At 36.7% G+C, this 12,397-nt stretch overlaps 1 protein-coding gene across 2 annotated transcripts in view; it reads right to left on the minus strand.

Moving 5' to 3' along the window:
- The window catches only part of ACOX3 (acyl-CoA oxidase 3, pristanoyl), a 37,597-nt gene extending 25,201 nt beyond the window's left edge, over positions 1-12,396 (minus strand). The window contains exons 1-7 of one of the 2 annotated variants that reach the window (XM_082759025.1): positions 12,233-12,396; positions 9,116-9,299; positions 6,660-6,893; positions 5,403-5,474; positions 4,158-4,247; positions 3,430-3,573; positions 2,679-2,767 (exon numbers count right to left, since the gene is read on the minus strand). In XM_082759025.1, coding sequence (XP_082615151.1) covers positions 2,679-2,767; positions 3,430-3,573; positions 4,158-4,247; positions 5,403-5,474; positions 6,660-6,893; positions 9,116-9,283 — 797 coding nt within the window. In that variant the 5' untranslated portion in view covers positions 9,284-9,299; positions 12,233-12,396. Of the gene's footprint in view, positions 1-2,678; positions 2,768-3,429; positions 3,574-4,157; positions 4,248-5,402; positions 5,475-6,659; positions 6,894-9,115; positions 9,300-12,227 lie in introns of both variants that reach the window. The other variant, XM_082759024.1, reaches the window with a different exon arrangement.
- Between the last annotated feature and the right edge of the window lies 1 nt (position 12,397).

Raw genomic sequence — 12,397 nt, forward strand, 5'->3', positions numbered from 1 at the left:
AAGAAACACAATTAAAACTAATTTTCAAACTCTTTCCAACATAAATTCAGGTGGGCATGTTTTCTTTTTCTGAATTGGAAAAGCAGCAGTTCACTCTTAGTTACAACAGGATATGAAATTGTTTCACTACTGATTTGGTGGCAATCATTTACTGAGGTGCGCTGCATAATGGGAAGGTTTGGTAATGTTACATTACCCAGAGTAGACAAAAAACAAAACAAAACAAAACCAAGACAAAGGGGAAAAACAGAAATGGCCATCAGCAATTAAGCTCTTGTTTTATGTTTCTCAACTTCTGTACCTGCCATACATGTTACTGAAAAGCCCCTGGATCCTAACTACACTTCTGGTTTTTTTTTAGTGCTTGTTTTTTTTCCCCTGATATTTCGATTTTGGGACCACAGTGAACAGCATATTTCACAGAGTGCTAGACTACTAGCAACAGGTGGACATTTTTGTATTATAAAAATAAAGACTGAAGCACTTGCATCCCCTAGTGGCAGCCCGATTTATTTTTTGGAGTCTAAATTTAACGTAAGAAAAAATGTATTTCTATCTTTAATCACGTATGTATTTATTACACCAAATTTTGTGAATGACAAAAAGAAAGGAAGATAATTTAAAATACTTTGAAGTGATTTTTTTAAAACGTTATTCTAGTTAAATGACATTCTAGTTAAGAAGTTATGAGAATTATTTGGAAAGACAGACTCTGAAGGAGCAGGTTAGTCAGTTGAATTCACACCACAAAAATTCCCACATTATTTCTGCAACTCTTACTGAAAACATTACACTTTGTATTAGAATGTATCAGTCAAACTTCAGCCAAATGACAGAGGAGATTAATCTTCTAAAACCAAAAGGGACTGTTACAATCACCTTCTCTGTTCTCTTACATAGCATAAATCAATTACAATGTCCAAGCAAACTAGATTTTTTTCTCCATGCCCTACAAATATGCTCATGAGTTTAAATCTGTATACCCATGTTGAAAAGGCATATCATAAACTTTGAGTACAGGAACAAAATCTGACATCTCTATCAGTTTCCCTGTACTCCGATCTTCACTCTGACCATTTATCCTAAGTATTACTCTATGGAAATATATCTGATTTACTTAAGTGTCAATGGTAGTAGAACCAGAATTCATATGTACATTCAAGAAACTGGCAAAGTATGAGGTAGAGGCTAATGCTTTTAATAACAGCATAATGGGATCTAATACTTTATTAGATGAACATACATACAGATTATATGACAAATTTTCATTTTTTTCTTTTCCATCCTCATGTTGTGCTTAAAACAATGCTGCAAATTAAGAATGAGCAGCAGAATTTGACTATTTCTACTGAAATATGAAGCTGGATTACATTCGGAATACTCAAACCCATGTTGCTGTGCCATCTGGTGGCTACAAGTTTGTAATGCAGATGCAGGCAAATCCCAACTAAACCTCCCTAAATTCTTGTCCAGGCCTCTTCTCACATCCATCCTCTATAAAACTTCATTTGCTGTATGCTTTTTTTTCTTCTTTCATCTGTGTCTTTACACTACAGAGCATCAATAAGAATTATGTACATACACAGTCAGAGCCACTATTGACACTACAGGTTATTTGGGGTATTAGGAGGTTAAAGTCAAAAGACAAGAGTTTTTGTCTTTTGGTAAAGACAAAAACTACAGAACACCTATGACCTGCTGGAAAGCCAGTCAAAACCATTACATTGCAAAGAAGGATACCTTAAGATATCTGCTTTTTGCAGATGGCAATGGCACACTGCAATGACACACTATGTAGGTCAACAACTGAACAACAAACTGAATCAACAGAAAAAAAGTAAATTGCAAGCTTAAAGAAGTGACACCCACTAACACCCCCTTTATTATTTCAGATTTCTTGTCTTTAAACAGAGCTGTAAAAATAATGTAGGGGTTTAAAAAACAATTTTAAATATTTTCTGTTTCTATGCACAAATCTATCAGATTCCTTTGGTCAGCAGAGACTCAACATGGCCACTCAATGCCCTGACTGAGAAATGAAGTCCAGGAACTTCTTTATTTCAACTGTACACATAGAATACAGAAGAAGTAACTAACCTCCTCATCTGAACTGGACAGGGTTAGTCCAGGAACCTCATGGCTTAAACAAGACAGGTAATGAGTCTCTGACTTGTGTCAGAGATCCAGACCTACTTAGTCACAGTAATCTTATGTCTTTACTAACAATAAGCCTTGTCTGTGGTCCTCTACTAGCCCTGCTTTGGGCTGGAAATTAATGTGCAAAAAAAATGAGAGCTTACACCCATGTGGATTTATAGACTAACATGCTTTAGCTAGTAACTTTTTTTTTTTTTTTTCTTTTTTCAGTATTACTGTTGCAGAGTCTGACTATAAAATCACTCGGTAACATCCACAGAGTTATCAGTGGCACTTCGTACTCTAAAAAGTGAGTGGAACAGAAAGACTGAAAGTTCCAGGAATAGAAAATAATGAAATTCAGGATTCTTCAAAATTGATATTTCATTTTATTTTAAATAGCAACATATTAAAGCTACTAGCTACCTCAGCCCTTTCACCATCTCAGAAGGACAGGCAGAATTGACACAGGATTTCAGGATTTTGCACCACTATGCATGATGTAATGTAGAATGTTTCCTCGTTCAAACAGATAGACTTACCCATTATCTAAACCATTCTGCCCAAGTTTCTTTCCTATGTCACCTACCATCACACCTGGCATAGGTAGGAGAGTTTTTGTATCTCGAATCTGCATAGAAGAGGAAGGAAACATTAGTTCAGTTGTGGGACAATTAAAGTTCTTGGTTGAACTCTTCAAACAGTGAAAATATTCCCATATTTGTATTCTGTCATTAATACTAAAGAAAGCTCTCTGATTTTCCAGGCACATAATCCTAGATATAACTCATACTTACATATCCATTCATTCAGGACATAGGTCCCATAATGAAAATTACTTAAGCTAATAACAATACTTCGTTAAATAAGCCTTAACACGGACCAAACTAACATTGAAACCTCCTTCAGGTGCACGCAGAGAGCAGGAATCAACCTAACTTCAATTGAACAATCATCTTCGAGATATTCCCTGACCTTAAGCCTTGTCCAAGACTTTCAGGACTTCATACAGCATAGGTTATTTCTAACTGTATAGGCAGTGTGATAATCTTCAGGCTTCTTACCTCTTCTGCATTTTCCAGTTGCAGAAAACTGACATAAAATTGGCTGAACAACCAGCACAAAAACACAGTGAACATTTTAAAATGGTGCACTGTTCACAATTGCTATTAATATTGAAGGCATTCATTAAAGTTCTGGTCAGCCGTAAGAAACAGTATTAACAGAAGATCTTTAATTTAATACCCCTCACCCACACAGAAAGACAACAGATTAGCAATATTCTTATCCTACCTGTACAATAAAGGAATGTAATCCTTGGCATTGTCCATCAGGAGTATACAGTTGGGCATACACAACTGCATGGGTGGCGTGTTTCCCCATATTACCAACCCAGAACTTTGCAGCTTCAAAATCAGGTGTATTGATGATAAATTCCTGCAGCCAGCAAAAAAGGAACAAAATGATTAAAATGATAAAAGCTATTCATGGACAAGATCATGTTTTGAAAGCATCCTTTAGCTGCCAGTATTTCATCCTGTACTGTGCTTCAACAGTTAAAATGTCTCTTACAGTGTTCAACTTTGGAGAGAACTCATGTGGCGAGGAAACCTTTAAAGGAGAAAAAGTTCATGACTTGACTGCAAGGCCTAAATTTCAGCCTTTAAATTGTTCATTGAAGCAGTTAAAAAAGTAAAGCGAAGTGATGGACTTTGAAGCATTTCCTAGATCTTGGGTTAAGGTGAGCTGAGTCCACTGTGGGCTGAAACTTCTGCAGGGACCACCTCCTTCTTGTGCAGTTTTCTATGGAAAGGAATGCTGGCTAACAGTGTGAAAGCACATTTTCCAGTTCGGACAACTAAGGGACCACGAGTAGGATCTACTCTCTAGAATACACGTATCACAAAATGCAGACATAGCTTCAACATTCAGATTTTTAGATTACAAGTACTGTGTTTTCTGAAGAAGTCTAACCTTAGATTAACAGTGTTAAGTATTATTCCTGTGCATTAAAGACTAACCTGAGTGCTACGATCAAATGTGGCAGTGGTCCGTATGCCTTTGGTATTAGTTCCATGGCTGAGTTCAGTCAGAGCAAAACATCCAAAAATCTAAACAAAGAGATATAAGGCACAATTCAAGACTAGTTTATTAGAGTAATTAAAACCATAAGACATGAAAACGATTACTAATTTAGCTCTTGAAAAGTGACTTGCAATTACAAAATCTACCTGCAGTAGGGTAAAAGATTTTTTTCCTTTGCTGATGGCTGATTTATTCAGACAGGTACAGATTGTTACATCCACTGACTGATAGTTTTCAACTGTCTGGGCTGAGAGAACTCTTTTGCGATGAAAATGGGTGAATCATATGAATATATGCATGCACTTGATTCTCCATCAGTATTTGGGAACACCAGCTGTTTGAGGTCACACTGAAATGTACATATTGCACCCTTTTACCTAGGCTGGTTTGGCCTGTGGTATGCACTCGTAGTTACCAAACCTTTGAAAAGCAAGTGAAAACAAAAAATGTAGGAGTATATTGCTGTCTGTCTACTGCTGAGACATAAACAATTTCAGAAGATTTAATAAGCAAGGAAGGTGAATGGTTGACAAAGAAACAAGATAAAAAATGATAAAGAGATACAAAAGAAGCATGATGCTCAGTTTGAATGCACTCAGGAGTATTTATCTTGCATAATCAATGAGGGTCAGGCAATGAGTGAATGCTGAGCAGGAGAAAATGTTCAGGATTGGCTCTTTCTGTATGAGGTAGGCTCGACTTACTGTACAGAGCACTTGGTTCTGGGTCTCCTTTGGAATCCCTGTGGAGTTTCTGTGGCATTAAGAGATTATTGTTTTCCAGTTTATAGCATTTCTATGGAATATTTACAGCATCATGCCAAGGGCTTGTGTTGCATAGCATATGATGTAGATGTTGGAGTCTTTGAGAGTGCAAAATTTGCTACCATACTGTTAAAGACACTGGGCAATAACAAAACTGGCATAGTGTCATCAATGTTGCCTTTTTGGGAGAAGTCTGCAAACTTTGACTGCATGTTAACTTGGACAGTCTAATACAGATTCAGGAACTGGCATGACAACTAGCAGTGAGAGCATTCAAGGCTCAGTGCTTCAATGTGCTCCTTGGTCTTCTTTTTGCTATTTAGAAGTACCTAAGTAGATCAGAAATAATACAAAGGTACAGGTAATGTCATGTTTCTGACAATGCCCAGTTCTCACAAGCTATTCAAAAAAATTTACCTCCATGTTAAAAACTTTTCCCAGTAGGTCTGCAAACCTGTTTGAAGCACTCAAAATTGTACCTGCAAATACCTGTAAAAACAAATAATGAATGAAATCGGTAATCATGATAGAAAACACAAATATATATGCAATAGTGATATCCATTAAAGAGACAAGGGAAAGGTTGGTTGCATAGTAAACTACTACTTAGACTATACCTTAAGGAAGCAAGTCAAGACTTGATCTTGTCATGGACCCTTTGCAGAGGATTGAATACTCTCTGAAGAGAAAACACTGAGTAGTGAGATCAAAGACTAAATGGCCCATTGCTGCAATATTTTCAAGACAGGATCAACTTTTCACAGTATGAACCTCTTCAAGCCTTCCATGCAAACTCTTAGAAATGCGTAGTGAGCTCACTTTCCACTTTTATATGTGGATATCTCCTTGAATAAAGCAAAATTTTCAGACTATTCTAGTTTGTTTCACAGCAAATAGATTGGGAACTGAAGGTAGCTGCTTCAGAACCAGTAAGATTATTGTTTTTAAATCTACCTTCGGTTTTTCTAAAGAGATGTTCACATAACAAAACTCCAGACCTTCCCTGCAATGAGTAATAATTTACTAATTCAGCAAATATTATTTGACCACCTATCATAGAATCACAGAATGGCTTGTGTGGAAGGGACCTTAAAGATCATCTAGTTCCAATCTCCCTGCAATGGGCAGAACACCTCCCAATAGGTAGTGGGAAGTTACCTATGTTAAGTATTCCTTCTGAAGTATTTTCTGAGAGACTCATCTAGGGGGGACCTGATGAACAGAAGCCCAGCCACTGATGTCAGTGATAATCTCTACACTGATTTCAATTCCTTTTGGATTCTGCCTTGAATCAACACTCAAGGGGATGAGGCAAGGAAGTTTCTGATACTTGTCTCTGGAGCTGTAGAAGTTCTTTTAGCTACTGCTGCCATTGAAGAGGCAGAAGAGGACACAAAAGGTGGAACTGTAAGCATCAAAATACCTTTCTGTAGCTGTGCCCATACTGTTTCACCTTTACTCTCCAGGCAGGATTCCAACAGAGATGGGGCTAAATGACAAAGATCTACTAATGTTACCCCACAGTTCTGTGATTCTTCCAGACAGATAAACTGAATTTGATTTTTCAAAACAATGAACTGGAAAAAATATTGCTTTAATACAACAGACAGAAAACAACAGATTTATGGTATTATGAGACACTTAAATTCAAATATATTTTTGACCTGTACTTACACCACAATGCAAGAAATACTGGAGACACGGAGACCAATCATACATTCCTATGCAGATAACCATATTAAATATTTTTAATGGATTCTCTATGATCTCTTGCTGAGTAAGAAAGTCATACTCAAAGAGTCGTTTACAGCGCAGGAACGTCAGCTCCTGATACTTCTCACGGCTCAAATCTTCTCCAGGACGATGTGCGAAGAAAGGATCATTTTCTAGAGCAGAGAAGATTCTGTTCTTGAGGGTGGAAAAATGACATGAGAATGTTAACAGAAAAGCATTAATAAAACAAGTTAATGTTCTTCTAGGATAATACTAGGCCTCAAACTACAATAGTTTGATAGACTCAAGTTTATAAAGGCAAAATCCCCCAGAATTAAAAATATATCAAAATTGTCTGTCATTATATATACAGTTCATGCAGCTAAATTTTACAAAAGCTCCTTTGTCATGAAGTAACAAGTGTGAGACTGATTCACTCTGAATGTAAGAAAACGGTTTGTTAAAAGTTACTTGCTTTTTATAGCCACTTAAATATTTCACCATGAAGCTGAGGGAAGGACTCTAACGAGCAAGGGCTCTCAATCTGAGAACAAAGGCAGAACTCCAGGGGTAGCATCCAGTTAAAAATATGCTGTAACGTTAAAGGCATTAGGGTACCACAACTGTTCTGTTCCCAGGTGAAAGCAGAAACGTACTCCATTTAATATGTAAATGTGCACATCTTTTAAAATTTAATTTTTTTTTTTTTTCCCTTAATTAAAACCACAGAATTATAGAATGGTTTGGGCTGGAAATGACCTTAAAGATCATTTACTTCCAACCCCCTGGCCATAGGAAGGGATACTTCCCACCAGACCAGTTTGCTCCAGCCTGGCCTTCAGCACTTCCAGGGATGGGGCATCTACAGCTTCTCTGAGCAGCCTGTTCCAGTGCCACATCACCTCCATAGTGAAAAATGTCTTCCTTATATCTAATCTGTATCTATCCATTTTTAGTTTTAAACATTACTCCTTGTCCTATAACCACAGGCTCTAAAGAATACGTAAGAAAGTTCTCCAGCTTTCTTGTGGGCCCCTTTAGGTATTGGAAGGATGCTCTAAGGTCTCCTTTTCTCCAGGCTGAACAATCTCAACTCCCTCAGCCTGTCCTCATAGCAGAGGTGCTTCAGCCTCATCCTCATGATCATCCTCATGGCCCGCCAGTGGACCCGATCCAACTGCTCCATGTCCTTCTTGTGCTGGGGGCTTCACATCTGAATGCAGTACTCCAGGTGGACCCTAACGAGAATGATATGCTACAGCATTTTTATCACCTCAAATCTCTGTCTTGATGATATGATATCTGCATCTTCTTAAATATCTTTTGCGTGATTTAGAAAAAAAAAATAATAAAGTGCCTTAGGCAAAATCTTATTTTTTTTTAATTTTTTTAAGTCCTTTTCGCCTCTTTGAAAGGAATGTTGCAGTATAAAGGAAAAAAACAAACAAACAAAAAAAAACCAACAGATGATTCCCCATGCTCCTGTTTCAAAGTTAGGGTTATTCTCTCTCTATGAACAATACCATTTGCTCAGTTTTGAAACTCTTTCAGATGCAGAGCACTCACTTTCTCTTTTTTTTTTTTTTTTTGGCATACGCTTTCAAGTATATGTTAGATACAAAACAAGGCATTTTTGATTTCTTTGATCCTCCTTGTAAGATTTTAATACCTACAGTGCACCTTCAATATTAGCTTAAATCCACATAAATCTACACCATCCAAAAAAGGCAGTTCTGTCTCCTCCTACATCTTCCACATCATGCATTCCTACACCACTTTTTGAGCAGCAGTTCATCTCCTTTTTTTTTTTTTTTTTGTAGGCCCAGCTTTCAGCCAGGTAGGCAAGCTAAAGTGTCCAACACATGCCACATAAGCATTAATACAAGCACAGAAGACAGTAGGAACTTACATCAGGTCAAAGAACAGCAGAAATACCATGAGGCATAAATTTAGGTGACTGTAAATTAATTGTAAAACATGATATATAATATTAATAAATATCAGCATTAAATAGAAATACATAATACATGATTTAATGTCTTATTGTTTAATTTTTAATTATTATTTATTTTTATTTTTAAAAAAAGTTTAATTATTTAATTTTTAATGATTTAATAATCATAAAGAAAACTGATAAAATATAGTTCTTTCTCAGTTTGGAATGGATAATGAAGTCCTGTAATGTAGCATCTACTTGTCTCCACTGTATTGACAATTAGTAATGAAATAAACCTTAGCTGGCATCAAAGTAGTTTGCTTAAAAATTCAGTTCTGCTCTGGAAATTGCATGTGCAAAGGTAATTTCATGCTCCATAAGTACAGAGTGTTATTAAATACTTTGTGTTTGAAAATCACATGTGATTCTGTTGAAAAGATGTACAAAATTTAAACATGCTTACTGTTCTTGCTAAACTTACTTTAAGCTGGATGATATCCTCACCATCCAGAAACACTGCCATCTCCTTCCAGTTGAAGGAAGCTTTCTTTCGATATTTGCAGAGCGGCCCCTTGGGGAAATCTGGTAGCAAAGTATCCCAGGAACTTTGGTTGCCATTGGCTTCTTTCAGATTCACAGTGGATGCCATTGATAGCTAAACCGTTCTGCACCAAACAAGAAAACATACAACATGCACTGAGGCACTGCAGATGTCTAACTTTTAATAGTATAAAGAAATAAAAAGGGTTGTTAATTTAACCTGTTCAAATCTGTGAATACAGCAGTGCAAAGCAGACTAAAAGACTGGCTGTACGTTTTTCTAATTCAACTGACGTGGTACAAGCTAAGGAAAAATGTCTTTGATCAAATGTAAATGAATTACATGGCCTTTGTTACTAAAATATGGCCTGCACATTTTAAAAGGAGCAAAATATGAAACAGGGACAGCATTGGTGAATATTGCATAATAAGAGGTGAGAAAAGATCTAGGGAAGAAAATTGCATGTTCTGAATAACCTAATGTGAATGATTAAGCCACTTCACTTCTATCTGTAGTGCAAAATAAAATATAAAAGCAACCAAACGTGCACAACAAAACGAAACCCTGTTCAGAAGATACCAATACTATCTCCACATTACTAGTTAAAATTCAAGCAATTCTTATGTAAATGTCATGTTGGTTATGCGTTAAGGCTTATTATTGCATAAGTGAAGTAATAAGCTGTTGTTCAGGCATAAACAACACAAGTCAGAAGACTTAAGGGAAATGGTAGGAACTCTGCCCTTATGTTCCACTGGTTGAATATATGAATGAGTAACCATGCAATAAAGTCATGTACACCACTGCAAGAAACAAACTCCTGTAAATTCTGCACATTTGCAACTCCTTTGCCTGATTGAAATAAGGCAAGTCATTATGAAAGCAGACTTCCCAAACCTCCAGAATAGTTAGCGTAGTCCTTTGTTAAAGAATTAACTCATGACCATCTACTTTCACACATCTGCAAAGTTCTGGAGAAAAAAAAAAGACACTGTGTTTCAGTTTCAAACTTAGATAGAAGATCTATTTTTGGAATACAAACTAAAGTTCTCATGCTTTCAAAACAGGTAGAATTTTCTTCACTAAGACAGAAACTGTACAAAGACCGTAAACCCTCCTAAACCTGCTTCCAAATAGTTTTGTAATATTCTAATACAAAAAAATACTGCTTTTGCCCTTCCTTGTATTTTGCCAAAATGTTTCTTAAGGCCTGAAGTACTGAATAGTGCATGTTATTTTTTTTGCAACAGAAAATTATTATTTTCCTCTTAATCTATTATTTTCCTTAATTGATTTTTATAGAGAATAGTCAGTGAAATGAAGTTTTTCCATCTAACTTATATTTTTCAAAAGTCTATATGATTTCTAGGTATGTCAGATACCACTATATAAACTGGAAGCACTTTTAGATCAGTGTAGAAATGTTACAGCTGAATTTTTCAGGTGCTGGGCTAACATATATTAATTGATTTTAAAATGAAGTTTAGTAATTTCATTTCCAAAATTGGTTGAATAAATCCTGTTTACTAAGTTAAGAAAATTTAAATTTCAAAAGTTAAGTTTGAAAAGTTAAATTGGAATCTTCCAGTAGGAAGATTCCACATTATTTTCTCAGGAAACAAGGACTTTTCTGCAGCTGGAATTCTTCCTTTATTTGGTGAAAAATTGTGCACTTAAATTCATTAAATAAGGATAAATTTTGGGGACTGAAGATCAAAGGCACTAGTATTTGGCTAATGTCAAGCAGTTTACTTAAGTGAACAGAAGGTACTCTAAAATTATTGCTGTAATGGACATTTGACTTAATTAGCTAAAAGTCCATTCAGTTATTTGGAGTACTAGGAAATGGGGAGCAGGAAAGGTGGAGTGGATAGATTACTGTAGATAACAGTACTGTAAAAGTACAAAGCAAATATCTGATCAGACCAGCATGGAATGATATGGTGCCTTCCAAAGCTCCTACTAATTTAATATTGTCCAGAACTGGGCTAGCTCTCACAAATAAACTTGGCTATATATACTATATATGCTAACAGTTCCAGGAAGGAGCAGTTCCTTACAGTACTGAGCAACTGGTTTGGAAAGGAAAAAAAAAAAAGAAAAATAAAACCCAAATCCCAGGCGCTGAGAAAAAGCATTTCAACCTGAAGCCATACCAACAGACATTACCCTTTTACTGGCAAACAAAAGTGAACTGTAAAGCATTTAAATCAGGCTGAAGCTTCTAGCTCAGAACAGAGAAAAACATGACATCAAAATACTGCAGTTATTTAAATATGTGTGTGTATAAACATTATTTACATTGTAAATCAATGAGACTGTTCAAATAATTAAACTAAGCATTCAAGAAAAGTGTTCCTGCATAGCAAAACAAACAAACAAACAAAAAACACATTTCCCTCTCTGCTTTCCTACAATGCTTTGATTAAGTCCTTCCAAGCAACAACTTCAAAATCAACTAGAAATCAAGCCAGGTATTTATTTACACCAGAAGAATGGCAGCCAAAGGACTGCCCCAAGGTGTTATGTCCATCCTCGAACAGTATTCCACTGCCAGTTTGAAATCCGCACATGGATGTGGCATGAAACAACGGTGCAGATTATCTTTAACTCTCTGAGAATTGCTGCTTATATGATACATGTTGAGTTTATTTATTTATTTAATTAAATGTGGAAGGTGCTCCTGCTGGTAATTCAAGTTCCGTGACTGCCCAACTCCCTTTGAGGTTTCAGTTGCACAACCTCTCTTTGAATTGCCTAAATTAAGCAAAAGGGGCTCGTTTCTGGCCGGAAAGCAAGAAAAAAAAAAAAAAAAAAAAAAGACTACGTGAGATACCACGTTTTACTGCAAAAGCGTGCTAACATTTGTTTCCTCGAGATTGAGGGGTCAGATAGTGTGTGACCTGCGGGATTACAGCCCTAAAACCCCGATCAGCTTTCCCAGAAATGCGTTTTCTACACCGAGGTACGGCAGTCAGCACGACAGCTTTGAACTTTAAAAGCCGTAAACACGTTAAAAACCCTTCAGCCTTGCTGCTGGGACTAAAGGTACCTTACACGGTGCTGCTTCAGGGAGAATTCGCAGCGTTTGGCGCCCGCTCCCCTACACAGCAGCAGAGCGCTTCTAGGAGCCGCTCCGCAGCCGCCCGGCACCACAATTAATCGGGTTTGCAACCTTTACGGGCGAGAAGGTGATGAAGGGCCGCTCTGTTTACCGTCGCC

This window comes from Aythya marila (genome assembly GCF_965140915.1).
Source record: "Aythya marila genome assembly, chromosome: 4".
Taxonomy (NCBI): domain Eukaryota; kingdom Metazoa; phylum Chordata; class Aves; order Anseriformes; family Anatidae; genus Aythya; species Aythya marila.